The 20,957-nt window shown below is 32.4% G+C and overlaps 1 protein-coding gene across 4 annotated transcripts in view; it reads right to left on the reverse strand.

Moving 5' to 3' along the window:
• The window catches only part of ncam2.L (neural cell adhesion molecule 2 L homeolog), a 148,415-nt gene that overhangs the window by 20,824 nt on the left and 106,634 nt on the right, over nt 1-20,957 (reverse strand). For 3 of the 4 annotated variants that reach the window (XR_005965288.1, XM_041581586.1, XM_018245437.2), the window contains exons 13-16: nt 18,901-19,020; nt 16,285-16,406; nt 14,889-15,069; nt 11,434-11,638 (exon numbers count right to left, since the gene is read on the reverse strand). Coding sequence is in view for 3 of the 4 variants with exons in the window: in XM_041581586.1 (XP_041437520.1) it covers nt 11,434-11,638; nt 14,889-15,069; nt 16,285-16,406; nt 18,901-19,020 (628 nt within the window). In the remaining variant the exon portion in view is untranslated. Of the gene's footprint in view, nt 1-4,433; nt 5,700-11,433; nt 11,639-14,888; nt 15,070-16,284; nt 16,407-18,900; nt 19,021-20,957 lie in introns of those variants that run through there. The other variant, XM_041581587.1, reaches the window with a different exon arrangement.

A 20,957-nucleotide genomic window follows, 5' to 3' on the forward strand; every position in this document is an offset into this window, starting at 1 on the left:
TTACTTGTTCAATAATATACAGCAGGAAAAATAAGTATTGAACAAGTCAACAGTTTTCTCAGTAAATATATTTCTAATGGGGCTATTGACATGACATTTAGTCAGTAAAATCCCAGTAATCCACACATAGAAAGAAATCAAAACAAATAACTCCATAAAATATGGTATGTGTAATAAAGCAGAATGGCCCCAACAATGTACATCTGTAACAAATGCCATTAGTATGTTTTGCAACAATATGGTTGAGAAGGTCTTGAAAGAGCTCTTTATTCTTACCCATCATGAGATGCTTCTTGTGTTATACCTTGGTAATGAGATAGGCCATCCATTAGGACTCAACCAGCTATTAATTTGCACTGATAGGAGTAGGATTGCTTTCTAAATACCAACAGATTTTAGCAGGTTTCTTGGCTTTCAATGCCTTTTTGCACCTCCTTTTCTTCATGTGTTCAATACTAATTACATGTGTTATTCTACTTTATTAAATATAACTTAATTTATCAATTTATTTGTTTTGACTTCTTTGTACTGTATGTGTGGATTACTTGGGTTGTTACCAACATCTGGTTTAAATTTCATGTCAATAGTCCCAGAAATAAAAAAAGCAGAAATATATTTACTGAGAAAAACAACATGTTCATTATTTATTTTCACTGCTGTATATGATATAGTGTACTATAATGCCTCTTTATACAATAAATAATTTTGACAGCCCATAGTACTTCTGTACAGTCTGCAATATTTTGCACTTTTCTTTAGTATATGATTTTTATTGTACCAAACTATATCTGGGTTTCATAAAATTGCATATCTTAAAATCTGTGGAAATATTTTCTTGCTATTTAAGTATTTTTTTTTATTGGCTCTAAATTTTATACTGATATAAACAGTAGGTTAGACGCCAATAGGTGCTGAATTTTCAAACTAGAAGTCACTGAAAACATGTTAATCCAAAATTTACAAACAATAAAGACTAAGTGCAAATAGCCTTAGACTATCACTATTTACATCATACTAAAATTTCATTAAAAGTTAAACAATAACATTTAAACGAGAAGGAAAGACAAAATTACAAAACTATAATACAATGTTGCCAATTACACCTGGTCCTGAAACGCTGGGTTCGATTTTCTCTCTGTGCCTTTTGAAAGCTCTGCTCACATTCCAATAACTTAGTGGGCACCATGTTCTTAAGTCTCTACGTCACTTCCCATTAAACTTAGATCCCCACTGACTACCCTGTGCTTGAAAAATAAAATAAATAAATGCAATACTGATTACAGACCTCAGTCAGACAAAACATGCAGCCTTTCCTCCCCCTTCCTCCCCTGTTCCCAACACTATCTAGTAAGCGGAGTGGGAATTTAGAACAGCATTACATCTCTATGGTAACAGAAGCTCTATTGCTCCGCTTACAAGATAGTGTTGTGGACAGGGGAGGACTGAGGTCTGTAATCTGTATTGCATTTATGTGTGTGTTTAACCAACAATATCACAAGCGCAAAGTTTAAATTGACTTTTAGAACAGACCAAGCATAGATAGTGATGATGTTTGGGTGTCATGTGACTTAAATGTCTTCGCTGCACAGGGAAAGCATTCAATTTAATTGTGCATGGCCAGGGCACAGGGGAATGGTTGTGCGCATGTGCATGCCCTTAGATGGTGATTTTTATTAAGATACAGATGTGATATACTTTAAATCTACCTGGCAATAATTTTGAATTCAATTTCAGAATAATTTCACAAGGAAACTCAATTGGAGAAAAGCTTCTGGTAAGCAGATCATACTGGCCAATATTTTGAGCTGTATTTGCATTTTAAATTTAGTTCTGCTTTAATAGACAGCTATTAGAATAAATCTGTCTTATAGTCCACAAAATGTTTTTTTAATGTTTAAAAAAAATGATTCCATATATATATATATATATATATATATATCTTAGATAAAAGGGCACTCACCAATCTCTTAGATATTCGCCGGGTGCTGACCAAATTTATCTACAATAGTCCAAAGAATGCACTCACGGCCAAGCGCATCAGCTGTATATCAAAATATATTTATTTGTGCATAGTGCATCATGCACGAATAAATATATTTTAATATACAGCTGATGGTCTTGGCCGTGAGTGCTTTCTTTGGACTATTGTATATATATATATATATATATATATATATATATATATATATATATATATATATATATATATATATATATATATATATATACTTTAAATTAGCTGTAATCAGTAAGACTTTTAAATATTAAGAAATAAAACAATATCTCAAAAGTAATCTGCATAATCTTTCTCAAGAGAAGGATGTTTAATAAAGTTATAATAAAGTTTTAAGTATAGGGCATATTTAGCAAAGTGGGAAAGCTGGTGAATGCTAACATTCAACGATTGAATGAAATTTAACTGTGGTGAGTTAAAATTTAACACTTTGATAAATTTGCACTTATAGTAAGGACTGATCTTGACTGGGGAAAAATCATGAAATATTCATGTTTTTTTTTTATAAAATCGGATTTTTAAAAAAATCAATCAATCAAAAAAAAACCTCAAGGATGAAAAAGTCAGAATCTGAAAATCCGGCATCTCAGACCTGCTGAGGTTGCATATAAGTCATTGGGAGAAGTCCCAATGATTTTTTTGATGTGCACTGGGTTTCGTGCAATACCCTTAAGTTTTCAGAGAAAAATCGTGAAAATCTGACTTTTTCCCACAGAGAATTTATCAGGAAGTTTGTAGCAGAAAATATTGAGATAAATTCAGACTTTGATAAATAAACCCCTAATTGTAAGAATAAGAGAATATTTTACTAAAATCTTAATGTATCTCATTATTTAACTAAAAAAACCACAACCAAACTCCCATACCTCTGTTATAGATTAATACACAACCTCAGCAGGTCTGAGATGGTGGATTTTCAGATTCTGGCTTTTTGCTGCATCAGGCTTTAATAAATCTTGAAAAATTTGAGATAAAAAAAACCCCGAAAAAAAAAATATCAAATTTTGTCCCACAAAGCTCGACTGGAGTTTCGTAAATAACCCTCAGTATGTTGCAAAAACTTTTCATTAACTGCATATATTTGTGACCAGATTAATCCATATACATCTCTTAAAAAAGGATGTTGAAATAGGCAACAGAAGAAGATGGTATAGGTTATGTCAAAGCAACATTATATAAAAGGAGAATGACCCAGTTTAACTTGAAGCAGAACTTTTAAAGAACAATATCATACTTTAGCTAAGGCATGTTGTGTTTTTGTGTAAAGTTATCTTTGTGTGTATGCAGTGCCTAAGAGGGAAATCAAGGGACCACCATCAGTGAACTTGATATCAGAGGCCCAGCAAAGCTAGGAGTCCAAAAAATATTTTTATAAAGAAAAACACTGGTATCTGTCATCATTAATTATGGGCCCCCCTACTACCTGGGGTCATTGGCAAAAGAGGCCCAATGGGTGGTTGTGGGCCTGCCAACAAGTCAAATAAATTAATTTGAAAGGAAAAAGGACCTTCACATACATTTTCATGACCCAGATATTCCCATATCTACCCAGTTATCCACAAATACCTACCACAAATCACTCAAACCCCACATCAAGCTCCACCCTTGTTGCAACCCACAAATTAAATTTTTCCATCTTAGTGGCCCCCTTTACCATGTGGCCCCTGACTCTAGTACACCCTGTACCACACTGATGGTGGCCCTGGTTATTCCCATAGTTCAGAAATTTGTAAGAGTTCTGCTTAATATAACAAGGAAGGCTAGTAGACTATAGGATCCCAGTTCAGTGATATTAATGGGAAATTATTTTATACATGGATCTAACAAATCAACTGGTGTGGCATCTTCTGCAAAGACAGATTTTGGACTAATATTTTCCACTGTGTTCTGTTTGTTATTTGGTCTACCATTTACTAGTATAAACTGTGAGACACGTAAAAAATGCAGTAGAAATAGGCATACTATAGAGGATATCACAGACCTTGTACACTTAACAGGTCAAATCTCTCTATCTATATTCTGTTTCCAGCTCAGGTTATCGAGTTGCTTTGTTGATATATACAAAGGGCAGATTTGTGTGAATTTAGAATTCACCACAGTAAAACTCCTCCACTTTTTGTAAAATATTTTTCAAATTATTAGCATGTCCTGCTATAGTAGTTAAAAGTTCCTTATGTTTTACCACAAAACTTACCTATCAGGACTTTTAAGTTAAAAAGCAGGAACATTTCACATGATAAATACCTAATGATATCTTTGTCTTAAATAAAATATCAATACTGAACATCATATAGATTAAAGGAAACATTTCAAAACAAGGATCTGCATTACAGTACAAATATAGTTAGAGGAAAAAAGCATTTAAAAATTAAAAACTGAGCTCGGTATTGTTTGAAAAGTTGAATAAGAGAACAAGACACAACATACAACTGCAATTTTATTTTTAAAAAATTGTTAAAATATTGAATAATGCATTGAGAAGACTAATACAACAAAATCATAGCTGATCTCTTCTTTAGTCCAGAGAAAATACCAGTTTCTGTAATTTTGCAATTGGTAGATGGCACATCAGGTCATAAACAATATGTTTATGTTCCTGGTTCTGCAGCTGCAAAGTAGAAACTATCAAGGGATAGTTTATATGTGATAAACAAGATGGCTCTTTAGTACAAATTAAATTAAAACTCTTATATACAGCTTCTCTTTCTCACAAACACAACAAATTTTGTTCAATGGTAAAAAAAGTTAAGTACAGTTCAGAACATTCAGTGCACCAAAAATAACACTTTCTTGAGTGCATAATAAAGGTTTGAGTGATTATTTTTATAAGAAGGTTATTTGATGTGTGCATTTATATTAACTGAATGCCCTTTTCATATTTGTATCATATTCTTAAGAACCCTGTTCTACAAGATCAACAATAATAAACCTAATGTGGACATTATTAATGCAATCAATTGAAACATGTTATAATATACACATCAAGCTTCTTGCCTGATGAAAATACACAAAAATACATATTATAGTACTCAAAAGAACCCAGAACAGAAATGCTTTTTCTTAGCAAAGCCTATTCACAAACAGAATTAGAGGTACTATAAGCAAATACCAAATAAGTTGTGAAGGTAAAAACAAAATGAAAATTAACTTTTAATTGGAAATGTTGTATCAAAACTTAATTTCTCTAACAACTAAAGTTCTGAAATGTAGATCCCAGTCCATTAAAAGCTTACAGCATGTTAACACATACCTCTGCGTATTGATTACACCTTTTTTTTATATGTCTACATATTTATACTGTATGTATATTTTTTCAAGTTAATGATCTCTCTCTAATTTTTTCTTTATTTGTATTAATGCACTATTAACATAACTGTTTGCATATTCCTCATTCTTACAGATCAAGAACATTTAATTAGAGTTAAATATGTAATCAAATAAAGAATATACATAACACATTAGTTTAGTATCATTTCTGTAGAGGATATTAAGGTTGCAGGATAGGGTTCCATATATACAGTTCAAATGTAATTTGATGATCCTTGAAATTGGTGCTATGTATAGTAGTGTGATGTGATTCATCTGTAATGAATTCTTTTTGAAGCTTGAATGGTATATCCCCAGCAGAGATATCCTTCAACTGCCATTTGTAAAGCTTTAGTTTCAAATTCATCTTAAGGTGACACTATAAAAAAAAATTAAAAGTTATCTAAAAATAATAAGCACATTTGTAGATAAACTATGTAGTCTGCACTTTTGAGATATTTTGCAAGTCAATAAAGAACTGATAACCAAAAAATTGTAAGAAACAACTGTCTAGAATTTGATTGTCCTTATTTATAAAGTTACAAAGACAATAAAGTTAAAACTATATATATTTTTGCCAAACAGATTGACTGAAATAAAAATTAGTTAACTAATGTATCCTAATTGATATTTGGAGATGAAATGAGGGTGTTAAAATATTAAATGGAAATTTGCAGAAAACAATAACATTGCTAAATCGGCTGAATTTAGTTTTACATATGTAAATGTTTGTGTTTTAAAATATTCACTCAGATCTCATATCTGTAAATACTATAAATGTGAATATATATATATATATATATATATATATATATATATATATTTTTTTTTTTTCCTTTTAAATATTATATTGAATGAAACATACCTTCTACTGATTATCTTCTTTGATAAAGGAAAATAATTACCGTATCACCTGAAAATGGTTATTGATATATTCAAATTTTATTCAGTGCTTTACAAAGAATCGAAAGAAATTGGTTCCTTTTTCTAGTTTAATTTATAATCTAAATTCCCTACCACAGTAGTATACACATAGGTGTTGAGATAAATTCCACTAGTTTCTTTTCATTCCTATAAGGTGTATTTATCAAATGGTGAAATCTATTTTTTACCCATTGATAATTATGCCTCTTGAAATCCAATAGGAATGAATATAAAGTGGTGGAATATTTATTTTGTGAGCTCTAATTTCACATTTCGCCAAATCTGCTGCTGAGTTTCTCCCTAGTCGATTCAATTAATGCTAATCTTTTAAAAACTATTACGTCTGGGGGGATTTGTTTACCTACTTGCTGTTATTTAAAGTAACATGGCATCATCATGCTATCTGTGAACCTCCTACACACTCAGGGGCACATTTACTAAGGGTCGAATTTTGAAGTGGTAAAACTTTGAAATTCGACCATCGAATTGAAAAAATTCGATAGTCAAAGGTTTTTTTTTGATTGAATTTAGCTGTTTTCGATCAAATTCAAATCGGTCGCAGAAATCGTTAGAATCGAACGAATCGAACAATTTAATCGATCAAATGATTTTCAAAAAAAACCCGTTGACTTCTAAAACCAAATACTGGCTATAGGTTCTAGGAGGTACCCATAGGCTAACATAGCAATTCGGCAGGTTTAGGGTGGCAAAGTGTCGAATTCAAAGTTTTGACAGTACTTTGATTTTTGAATGGTTGAATATTCAAAGTTTTTTCAATTCAAATCGAATTTTGGCCTATACGATGGCCGAAGTACCCAAAAATTACTTCGAAATGCGAAGTTTTTGAATTTGAGAATTCACTTTGACCCTTAGTAAATGGGCCCCTCAGTGGGACTAACTTCACTCATATAACACAAAAATACCCTTAAATATTTACACTAGCATGCTGACTTTTACACTAACACACATATTAAGCTTTGGGGGCTTTTTATATACAGCATGCACACTATTTGATTCTTTTTACAGTAGCAGCTGTTTTATTATATAGTATAACTAGTATCCAACTAATCACATTGCATAATTAGCATTTATTTTATTTTAGTGATATTACGTTGTTTAAATGCAGCTCCACATTGCATTCTTAAATCTTTAAACATATTCTAAACAAATATTAATTGTACAGGGAGATTAGAATGTTGACCACAGTTTTTATTTGCAATACATACTTTTAATTGCATGTATTGGTTTTATTGCTTTGTTGGTGCTTTAACAGCAGTCTTGATTGCTTCTACCCTTACAAATAATAAGTTCAATATTTTATTTTTAGATTTAGGGCATTTACATGCTCATACTTTTATAATCCTATCCATATTGGGCATCAGAAATGTATTGGCATTTATATCTTGGATTATTTATTTGTAAAGGGTGTGTGAATATAAGATGCAACTAAATAAGATGCAGCTAAAATGCAAAGCTTTGAAGCTTTGAAGTGTTTTTCAAAAATTTCCTAAAAACTTCAAAAATGTGGAATGCAAAGGCACATTTGCCTATTTTGAATATATCAGAATGCATTCTTTACAAATATATATGGTGTTCTGGCATGAATTACCAATGTTTGGCTTGTGATGTACTGTACAGTATGTAAGTACACTTATTGCTGGTGCAGTGTTGTACATATGTACATTACCATATACAGTATATAGTACAAAGTACTCAGGAGCCCTGGACACTTTAAATCAGTTGTATTTTAAGTGTATAATGAAATGTGTTACTGATAATATTCTTTGAATTATGACACATATGAAACATTTACTTGTGGCATTGCATTCAGATTACGATTAAAGTCGTACTCAAAATTGTATAGTTTTGTGGTTCAACTAAAATTTTCCCCTGATATACAGTGTACCTAAAGTAAAAATATTTATAAATATGCTTGTATTTAATACAAATTCATTCACTATACAATATAATGAAATATTTCCCCATGTCTTTATTAAAAACTAAAACAAAATGAAAACAGTTGAGTACATGCAATTTTTTATACGAAAAATAAGGATAAATCATAGTGAATTGCAAAATCCAGCAAAACATGAATTTATTGGGCTATATTTACAATATTTACAGGGTAAATGCAGACATTTAGTACTCTATTACACTTTATGAGTAACACTGCATCTTATAGTACACATTTTCTATACAACTGAAACCTACCATATAAAAACAGTGTTGTCTATAAACATATAAACAAACCTAAGTAATCCTGATGATGTCCACATACATAAATACATGTGTTTAATGAAGTCATTTTTATTATTGATATATATGTGCGTGTGCATGTGAAATAATTAAGGGAATAAAGCAATATGTATTTCATTACTACAAACACATATTAAAAAATGTATTTAACAGAAAAGTGCTAAAATATCAAGCCTTTATAATGTTTTAGGACTTTGTTCTAGCACAATGTTTTAAGTCATTCAAGCATAGATGGTTCAACATTACACAGATTCTGCAAATCTACAGTTTAGTGTGTTAAAAAAAGTAGCCACAACACTTCCCAGAGGTGTATATGAGGTAACTAAGCCAATTGCAAATGTTCCCTTTAAATTCAGTTGGCTTTTGCAGTTGTACAAGTATCTATGGCTCAAGTTTATGAATCTTTGTAGTTGTCAGAGACTACGGTGCACATTTACTACGGGTCGAATATCGAGGGTTAATAAACCCTCAAATTCGACCCTCGAATGTAAAATCCTTCGAATTCGAATATCAAATTCGAAGGATTTACCACAAATACTACGATCGATCGATCAAAGGATTTTTCTTTGATCAAAAAAACCTTAGAAAAGTGTTAGGGAAGGTCCCCATAGGCTAACATTGTACCTCGGTAGGTTTAAACTGCCGAAGTATGTAGTCAAAGTTTTTTTTAAAGACACAGTACTTCGACTATCGAATGGTCGAATAGTCAAATGATTTTTAGTTCAAATCGTTCGAATCGAAGTCGAAGGTCGTAGTAGCCAATACTTTGAAATTCGAAGTTTTTTTTACTTTGAATTCTTCACTCGAGCTTAGTAAATGTGCCCCACATCTTTCTCTTTCCAAGTTTCTGCAAATGCTAAACTGTAATAAAAAAAATCCTTGCAATTAATTTTTAATCTCTTGAGAAACTATACTATATATTTATATTTCATAGTATGCACTTTTGCAGGTGCTCAGACAATTCCTATTTCAAACATTCAGAAGAATGTAAAAACCTCAAATGCTCACATTTTACCTAGGAAAATTCTAATTTACTTTTTAAATAAATACGTTTTATATTCATGTTTTTTTACTTAAAGGGGACCTGTCACACCATTTTTTTTTCAAAATCCAATTTTATCACATTAGTCAAGCAAAATGAACTTTGATTACACTATATAAATTATTTGAATCTTGTTTCCTTAAAGGGATACTGTCATGGGAAAACATGTTTTTTTTCATACGCATCAGTTAATAGTGCTACTCCAGCAGAATTCTGCACTGAAATTCATTTCTCAAAAGAGCAAACAGATTTTTTTATATTCAATTTTGAAATCTGACATGGGGCTAGACATTTTGTCAATTTCCCAGCTGCCCCTGGTCATGTGACTTGTGCCTGCACTTTAGGAGAGAAATGCATTCTGGCAGGCTGCTGTTTTTCCTTCTCAATGTAACTGAATGTGTCTCAGTGGGACATGGGTTTTTACTATTAAGTGTTGTTCTTAGATCTACCAGGCAGCTGTTATCTTGTGTTAGGGAGCTGCTATCTGGTTACCTTCCCATTGTTTTTTGTTTGGCTGCTGGGGGGGACAGGGAGGGGGTGATGTCACTTCAACTTGCAGTACAGCAGTAAAGAGTGATTGAAGTTTAACAGAGCACAAGTCACATGACTTGGGGCAGCTGGGAAATTGACAAGATGTCTAGCCCCATTCAGATTTCAAAATTGAATATAAAAAAATCTGTTTGCTCTTTTGAGAAATGAATTTCAGTGCAGAATTCTGCTGGAGCAGCACTATTCACTGATTCGTTTTGAATTTTTTTTTTTTCCCATGACAGTATCCCTTTAAGTCTGGGAATTCATAATTATAGCAAGCAGGCAGGAGCTATTTTGTGGGCAATGTTATTAAGACAAGCCTTCCATCATCTCAGAATTTTGTTTATGCACCAGAATGGGGGACCTGATGTCCATCCCCATGCCCTGGCTACACAATTAAATGGTGAACTAGCTTTAATATAATCATCTATTTCACAAATTCAAGCAAGCATAACTACAAATTTTCCCCATTTCTTGATTCTACCTATTAGTATCTATGACATCCGATTACCAGAACCTTGTATTTGCTTGCTTCCAAATTTATCCAAAATAATAACTGTGGTAATTATAAGTTTAAGCAACCTAACCTGTGTATTTTTCTGATAGGCCATTAATTATATAAATTTTAGGTATCAATAAAACATTTATTGACAACAATGTTGTTGTGTGCAAATACAAATATGAAAAAAAATCACTAGGAAAAACATTTTTAGGTGAATTGTATTTTATTTATGAAACATAAGCTTGTCTCATAGCCCTTTAGCATACAAACCAAAAAAGTGGTACTTAAATACAGACCAAACAAATGATGTCTGGGGCATTGCAATAAAGGTTTCAGCTTACAAAATGTTTTACTACTCTTCTCAACAGCCATACAAACAGTATTAGCAAAGGAAAGAGATCTGGATCTTGTCCGTCATTTGTATTACAAGATTCATTCATTATGTAGATTATTATGTGTTACTTGTGTATATTACATATATTATATACATTTTTCCCAGTTTCTATAGAAAAATAATATTTTTAAAAATCTGCACAATGTCACAAAATTAGCTCAGAAGAAAACACATGTTCTATACATGAGTTCTATAAATGTTGACACTAAAATTATTACAGTATGTATTGTGTCAATGCATCAGAAAACAAATGAAGTAGCATTTTTTCATATTAGAAATTGCTGATTTAAATATATAGATACATGATAGATTAAAAAAAACATATACAAAGAAAATAGGAAGAAAGAGCGAGAGATTCACAATTACAATATGGCCAATAACGCAGATACAAAAATATTTAATTATAAATTAATTTACCAGTATTTTATAATATATCTGATTCGACTAAAATATATTTTACTCACAAGTAGGCAGCCTTTCCCTCTTCCAGTTCTTTGCTTTTTCCACTGGAGCCACTTTTTTTCCCACAAATTCTTCGAGTTATACACATTAATAGGCCACATTGCCTTAGAAAGAAGCAACTGACATCTATCACAACTAGAACAAGCAGAAGTGCAGCCACTGCCAAACCAATAACTGCACCAACTCCAAGTCCATTGAAAAGTGTATCTTTAAGAAAAAGTATATTTGCAATATGTTACCAAACACTCTTATTACATATCAAATTATCAAAAAAATTCACTAATTTCTCAATAACATCTTCTACAGTCGATTTTTGCTTGTATAATGTTAAAGGCTACTGGATTACAAGAAAAAAAAAGGAAGAAGAAACCCTAGTATAAGGAGCTACACCAAGACAAAATACAAAAATATCAAATGCATTTATTGAATAAAAAAATATTGTTTTAATCTGGATAAAAATTAGAGCCTCCTCAGCTGTACACACAGTTAATCTGTTTTGTGATATTATTGACTATCCTTCGATATTACATGACATATGCTTATCCTTAACAATGTTGATGATCAGTGCATTCTACATGTAGGACTGTATCTTTTTTTCTGCTCTCTCTCTAATAAAATTATAAGTTACAAAAAAATGGCAATTCAGAAATGACATCACAAATCTGTCGTAACATAAACACATATTTACAAATATTAATTAGTACCAGGTACTTGTTGGATATGCCCAAAACTGTACATATATATATGCTGGCTTATTTAAAAAACGTACAGTAGAGGACACATTGAACTTCACAGACCCATATCCAATTTTCAACTGGTCAAAAAAAAAAATGGTGGAAGAAAGTCTGATACAATGTTACATAACCCAAAAGACCCTCACCAAACAAAACATATGATAACAGATCAGGCTGAACAACAACCCCCCAGATAATTCTCACCACCAGTAAGGTAAAAATTGAGGTGTGCTTGAGTCCATAAGTTCCAGATGTCAATGCCCAATGTGCATTTCACCCTAACAGGCTTCCTCAGGGGCAATCCAAATGTGAATGGGCACAGATCCATTTTAATGTGTGAGTGTTTTTAAAACAATATTTTTCAATCAATAAAGACATTTGATATTTTGTCTTAGTGTAGCTCATTATACTGGGGTTTCGTATTTCTTTTTTTTTTCTTGTAATCCAGTACTAATCTATTGCCCCTTGGATGCTCCCACATATTTTGGATATGTTATGACAAATACCTTTTGAATTTTCAAATGCATCTCTGTTTGTGGGTGTTTTTTACTAGTTTTTATAATGTGAAATGTATCTATATTTAAATAGAAGTGTCTGCTTTATTTATAGCCATAGACCTGAAAGTAAAATTTGATCATTGTTATTTAGACAATTTTGAAAATTTGCATCAATAAACTGAAAATAAGTAACAAGTATAGCCCTGTTGAATTACTGCTAAGAGTGCAATCTTCAATGATGTATAATTGTTTGAAAACTAAGAGGCCCATTCATCAAATGTTCAATTTCGAATTCAGGTGAATTTTTTTCAATTCAAATATACTCGACTGGGAGGTTAAGGAAAAATTTGATTGGCTATTATTCACTCAAATGGTTTTGACCCAAAATTTAAATTGTATTTAATTCTAAGTCAAATTGAGTTTTTCTCCTCAACGGACCTCTGCCATTGACTTTTACATGAACTCAGCAGGTTTTTGGGTGGCAAATATTCGAATAAGGACAGGTTTCCATAGTCAAGGTGTGAAAAATCTCACATTCAAATTTACATTCAAATAGGCGAATTAAATTTGAATGTGTGAATTTTGACATTTGAATTATACTATTAGTGATGGGCGAATTTATTCGCCAGGCGCGAATTTGCGGCGAATTTGCGTGATTCGCCTCCAGCGAATAAATTCGCGAAACGCCCGCGAAAATTCGCCAAAAAAAATCAAAAACGGGCGCTGGCATAAAAAACGAGACGCCGGCGCCGTTTCGCGAATTTCGCGCGAAATTCGCGAATTTTTCGGCGAAGCGAAACGGCGCAAATTCGCCCATCACTATATACTATTCAACCCTTGATAAATCTGCCCCATATACTTGATATCTAGGAAATCCCTCAAACCTATTGACTTATTAAAATTTTCAGATTGTTGAGAAAAAAAATATGAAACTGTAAAAATATACTCATATGAGGAATCAAATAACCACTTTACCATGGTCACTACAGAGATACTAGTGAGGCAGATACTGTATATCCAGAATTATCCAGAAGGCCACTTATATGGTCTAGTACAAGTTGTATTTTCTTCTCCCAAATATTTAATGAAATAAGAGTAATTTGAATTCAGTAGTATCTGTTTGTTGTATCTATAATGTTTGATGCTGTTAAGTATAAAGTATAGTTTTAATGGGACTCTTGAAACGCTGTATTGAAAATGTATTTTATTATTATGTATTAATGTTAAATAGCACATATTAAAAAATACTTTTTTAGACATGACTGTGTAAAAAAGGATGTTTAAAGGAATTGCTAAGTATAAAAATAAAAACTGGGTAAATGCATAGGCTGTGCAAAATAAAAAAATGTTTCTCATATTGTCAGTCAGGCAAAAATGTAATGTATAAAGGCTGGAGTAACTGGATGTCTAACATAACAGAACAGCTCTCTTGGTTTCCACTGACTGGTTACCCTGGTGACCAAGCAGTAACCAATCAGTGACTTGAGGGGGGACACATGAGCCACAACTGTTGCTTTTGAATCTGAGCTGAATGCTGAGGATCAATTGCAAACTCACTGAACAGATATGTCCCATGTGGCCCCCCTTCAAGTCGCTTACTAACTCAGAGTTAAAAAGCTGAAAAGTAGGAAGTAGTGCTCTGGCTATTATGTTAGGTATACGGTTACTCCAGAAGTGACAACATTTACATCACCCACAATTGCACTGCATGACATCTTGTGGCCACAATTATGTTGGTATTGTGTAAAAACACTGTGTTCTGGGTAAAAGAATATACCAAAATTGCACTGTGGTTGTAATAGTAAATAACCAATGCATACTGGAACCCCCCCCAAGCATTTCTACCTACAGCTGTGGAAGTTAGTGGGTGGTCAGATGCAGAGTTAGGGATGCAAGAGAGGTTTTGTGCAGTGCTGAAACCTTTCCTCTGGGCCCTCTGCCCCACATTTTTGTGGCAACCAAAATGACCCCTATAATATACTGTACAGGGTATTATTCTTAGTAAGTGTGGTAATTTATATTACGAAAAGTAAATTCAACCATAAGTCATCTGCAGCATGTTCATAATATAATAATGTAAATACCATATTACCCTATCCAAATTCATGTTACATGTTTATTTTTTTCTTTTTTTTTCTTTATTTGTGCACTAATATAATTCAATGCAATTCAAGACTATTACCCAAATCTTTTTAAACAAGATTAAAATATTAACAAGAAACTCACCTGCAATTATATTAGGTTTTGGTGGCATTACAAATTCAAACATTGTTGGCTCAGAGTGACCAAGTCTATTAGTAGCAATAATGTGTACTTCATATCCCACATTCCACTGTAGATGGTCTAATACTATATAATCTTTATTGCCAAGAAACTTTTTTTCAAGCCACTGGTCTTCTTTGTCTTTCTGTAATAAATTAAGAACTCACTGGAATAAAATTATGATTTTTAAATAATTACATTTTAGAAATAGTGAGGTGAGATTGTACAAATTATGGTAGCAATTGGAAATGTTGTCCTTTCTACAAATTAGAATGTAGAAGGCAAACTATTATAAATGTACTTTGTAGAGACATGTTAATTGTTATTTTGGGAAACAGATTTAAATTCACACCCATTTTGATCATCTGGGCAACATTTTTTCTTTGAAGATATATACTAAATAAACAGAATGAATAAAGTGCCATGATTGCATATGGGGGTATCACTTTTAATCAATTAACTGTACCACAAATTAGGTTACACTGATGAACTTTGGAGTTATAAATATAAAAACACTATTGTCAATGTTTCAAAACCTCCGAGAGGTATCTTTCAGGGTGGTCCACCCATTTGTAGCCAAGGAACTGGTAAGACCTTTTGATATTAGGGCATCAGTGTGTTCTTTGCATGCTGTTCTTTGTTACAGAATAGTAAAGTATACCTGAACATAGATCTATAATTTGACAAGACCAGGTGCCCCCCCCCAAAAAAAAAGGTGGCTGTCTCAAATAGACAAAAGTACTATATATTAAAGCATTTTATTACATTTTGTTACTGGCCAGAATACCTACTAAAACAATAGGCACATTTAATATAAACAAACCTAACATTTCTCTATCTGGAAACAAGTATACATATGTACTGTATACATGGCATAAAACTCGCAAAATATTATTTCCAAAAATAAGCAATAATCATGTTTTTTTTATAGAAACAGAAAAAAGAAATGCTTAGTCGAAGTCTAAGGATTTAACTTCGACGGTCGAATATCGAGGGTTAATTAACCCTCAATATTCGACCCTAGGTAAATTTGCCCCTTAGTGTAGATGCCACTGTTTAATTTGCATAATTGAAAAGTGCTAAATACTGTATTTGACACACTTGACACTCCAGTCAAGGAAGATTGATTGAGTGTGCGATGTACAGTACTAGTGGCAAAATGGTAAATGCAAAGCCCTTTTTTAAACAGACACATTAAGACCTACATTAAGTCCTATAATAACCTATGTTAAACGCAGGCACAAAAGTCACGTGGGTTAACCTCAAATAAAGTATTCAAGTCTCATATTTTAAGTCTTATGCAATAAAGAGTAGATTTACCCAAAAACTTTATTTTGAATTTGTAATCAGAAATACTTACACTTCGATACTTTACAACATAGTTTAAAATTGGTGCTCCTCCATCATCCTGTTTTGTAATGCTCAACTTAAAATTTTTCCCACCACCAGGTTGTCCATGAATTGATGGTGGACTTGGCTCACCTACAAGACACACATCTTTTTTGTCAGAACAATATACCTTCATTGAAATAAATAGAGATACCTTCATTGAAATAAATACATGGTGTGAGACTCATATGCCAGAAGTGAATTGGGCTTTATGAGATTTCCCTCCAAAAAGAACAAGTTTTCCCTAACAGACCTAACAGATAGTTCAGCCTATCAGTAAATAGTTAGCAGCTAATATTATCAAGAAACTCAAGCAATATTACTACAGTAGTGATGGGCGAATTTGCGCTGACAAATTTGCGAATTTCTTGCGAAATTTGGGAAATGGTGAAAAATTTGCGAAACTGCACTGGCGTCTCGTTTTTGATGCCAGCATCAGTCTATGATGCCGGCGTCCATTTTTTTGACGCCGTCGTCCGTTTTTTTGCCAAAATGCGCCCGCGTCCAAAAAACAGATTCCAGCGTCCATTTTTTTTAGGCCGCAAATTTGCGCCTGGCGAATAAATTCGCCCATCATTATACTACAGTAGTACAGTAATAAGCCCAATCTATTTTCTATTTAGTACTACATCTACATCCCTTAACCAACATAATCACTCAACTTTATATGCTTTTCTCTGGAACTGGATAAATTCTTCAAAAACAACCATCTGCCATTTACAATGTATTATTGTCTCAAGATATGGTCAGTAGCTTATATAGCTTATATGTATCATGCTACATTAATTGATCAGTTGTCCAGAGTGATTAGCCCTTTTGAGGATGTCTATTTCTGCACACATATAAAAGCATGCTCCCCAAGCTTGCCCTAACTAATAGTGTCCTGTGAGCAGCTAATTATAGGCTCACACTGCTGACAATGGCATACCTTGCACATAAATTTGTGCCTCAACACTTTACTTTTTCTTGTGTAACTACTACCATATTGATACATCAGCATGCTATAATTAACTATTAGGTAACATTTTAATTATTGTAATTAAAGTTTATAACCATTCACAACTTTTTATTTTGGTTCTACATCCTACTTAAACATTGTTCTTCTGAGTTTACCTATACATTACCCATACATTATATTATGTTCTTCACCAGCTTTTGAAATGTTATAATCTTTGATCAATCAAGTCTATTCTTTAAAAAATAGTTTTGATCAATACTAAACTAGTAAAATATAAACATGGGTCTCTGACTAACATTTTCTCTATCAAGGGAATTCTAGGAAATATCCATGGAACAATAAAAGTAAGCTATTTTTGATCTATTGCTGGTGAGATAATGCCAAATATATAGTATGGATAACTCAGTTCCCTAAAAAATGTTAGTGATTCTAGGATGAGTTTCTTTGATATAATTGTTAGTGTTTTGTCATGTTTCATTACAATGGGCATAAACATGTATCGATGTAAAGCAAGTAAATCACTTATGGCATAGGATACTAACGGGGCTATTTACTAAAATTTTTATCTAATTTTTTTATTAAACAAAGCTCGACCAATCTCCAAGCCAAAATGTCGCCTTATTTATCATTAAAATAACTCGAAAATTCTGTTGCATAGTAAAATCAATAAAATCTCATTTTTCTCCTGAATCACAAATTTTTTCAAATCATTATTTATAATGGCTATTAATTTGGCTAAACCCAGCACACACCACAATATCTTCAAATTGGTATAGGGACATCTCCAAATAACTTATACATGACCTTGACAGGTTTAAGATGGTGGATTTTCAGATTTGGGCTTTTTGCAGCAGCGAGGTATAAAAAATCTTGAAATATGCATTTTTTTCATGAACATTTTTAGTTTTTGACTCAAAAAGCTCAAACTGATTTTTTTTTTTAATAAATAACCCCCTAATTATTTGCCAATATGTCTTACAGGTTTGATGTGTATTATCCTTTATAAAATGCTGACAAACCACACAGCAGTTTACAGAAATAGTCCATCATTCAAGCTAATCATATTCATTAAAGTAAAGTAAAGCCATTTATTGTACTTCCTTGCAAAGAGTGCACTGGTTGGAATTGAACTCAGCATGCTGATGCACCTATGGTCAGCACTGAGACAATGTGTGGCATATGTTGCATAGGGTAATTGCATTAAGGTGATGTGTGATTTATACCATAAGTATTAACCAGGTAGAATTTTTAATAGTCTGGTCTTCATGATATTACAATTATTCTGTTTTAATTAGGATTAGATACAGATTTTCTTGTCCAGTTGTCTTTGCTCTGTGCATAAACCAAACTTACCAGACTTTAGTTGACAGACAGCATAAAGCATAGGCAGGTATTGTACCTTTAGAATAAAAATCAAGGCAAGAGATTATGTCATCCCTTAACTGAATACCTCTGCTACTTGGTACTGAATATTGCTCATACAATTTAACAGTGTTGCAGTGGCATACTAAAATTAACATTTTTGAGTGTAGATCATTGCACAATGATTTTTTGAAAATCGCTAAAAATACATTCATTATACAGCAATTATAAGCAGTTATAAGAGTGAGAAGAAGAAAAACTACTTACGAACAGGGAGTGTCTGGAATATTTCTGTTTTACTATAGTCCCCCTTTCCTTTTCCATTTAAAGCAGCAACTTTGACTTCATATGTTGTATTTGCATCTAAGTTTCCAAGGACAATTATTGCTGTTGCACAATAAAATAAGTAAAAAATTAAAGCATTGTTGTTCTAATAGCATGTAATTTTAAATTTCCTAATAGAATATTTCATTAAAATGAGTAAAATATAATCCTAGATTTTTCGAATCATTTGCAAAATTTGCAATTTAATTATAGTCAACAATATTTTTCTATTTTATTGACTTATCATTTCTCAGATGTGCGTCTTATGTAAAGAAAATTATAATCACATTACAGTATCACAGTGTTTATAATTAACTAAATATAATAAAGCAAGCAAAAAGTAAACAGAGTGACATTTACCAAATGAAGTCAGAATATGTTCTCTTTATAAGTTAAACAGATTTAATGACCATATCGTACTAATTAATAGCCATTCAGAAAAAAAATCACACTTCAGTGGCAGTTGCACATTATTTCCTCAACAAACAGTGCCTTGATAAAAGTTTGTATACTTCATAATCTAATTATGAAAACCTTTATAATTTATATTGCAAGTTAAATCATAAAGTACACCTGTTAATACATAAAGAAAACAAACAACAAATAAAAAATAGTGTTGTTTAACATTTTTGATATCTCAAAAACCATAAAACTACATTTAAATAGTAGAAGTGCTCAGAGTAGCATCCTAAAGGCAGAGACAGATTCAGGGAGATTTGTCGCCCGGCAGCAAATCACCTCTTCTTTGGGTGACTAATCTCCCGGAACTGCCTCCCTGTAGGCTAGAATCTAAATCGACGGTGGGATGGCACTTGGAGCACTTGGTTTTCCGAAATTACCAGGAATTTCGTCGTGAGGCAACTTCAGGTGGCTTCAGAAAACTAAGTGCACCGATTGCCATCCTGCTGGCGATTCACATTCTAGCCGGCGGGAGGCATTCGGGGAGATTAGTCGTCCCAAAGAAGAGGAGATTTGTAGCTGGGCGACTAATCTCCCTGAATCTGAGCGTGTCTCTGACCTAAAGCAATTTTAGATTAATTTGTATTGAGGGTGTGCCTTTCTATAGTCTGTCACAGTAAAATACAGTACCAAATATAGGCATAAGAGACCTATTTATCAATAGTATCATTTTAGTGGTTTTACAGTTTTTTTAAACCATGACTAAACTCACTTTCTCTAACCACAAATGTCACAAAATGTATTGAAAGATCCAAATTTAAAAAGCACAAAAGAAAAATAAATTGCTAAACGATCCTTTAAAATATATCAATACCTCAAAAACCTTTTTGGGACCATTGATTAAAAATAGGATCAGTACAGTTCCCATTGACCTCAGCAACTTATACCCAGTGAATTTTCAAGTGGTTTTTACACTTGAGTTTTTAGAGTTTTACAGAAATGTAGAAAAAACACATTTTTAGAGATTTGTGAAAAAATAGAAATTCAATTGTTAGTAAATAGGCACCTTTAAGTCATAGTGCATTTGGTTTTAAAGCTGTTTTCATTTGGCTAAATCTCTTTGTCCCAATCTCACTGAATTGTTCAAAAACATATAAACATAAAATACACATATTTATTTTGGTAACAGCTGTAGTAAGCTAAAATAAAACTGGTCCCTTATTTGCTCATATGTACTTTATATTTAAAACAAAAATAAATTTAGAAATGAATGTATAAACCTTACCAAAATGTTATTAAATACATTGGGTTTCAACCACAGTACCAAAAGCGATTTATTATTAAGCCTTTCATAAGTTAGGACTCTAGGCTTTGTTTGGAATCTGACTGTTGTGTTCATACAGAATATAAATGAAGCAGCAAAAGTTACCTAATTTTCTACCTGCATTTCTGATCACTTGTCAAGATTTCAATGTGCATCATAGGAACTATACTATATAGTTATATAGTTACATAGTTAAAGCGGGTTGAAAAAAGACAAAGTCCATCAAGTTCAACCCCTCCAAATGTAAACCCAGCATCCATACACACACCCCTCCCTA

This window comes from Xenopus laevis, chromosome 2L (genome assembly GCF_017654675.1).
Source record: "Xenopus laevis strain J_2021 chromosome 2L, Xenopus_laevis_v10.1, whole genome shotgun sequence".
NCBI classification, from domain to species: Eukaryota; Metazoa; Chordata; class Amphibia; order Anura; family Pipidae; genus Xenopus; species Xenopus laevis.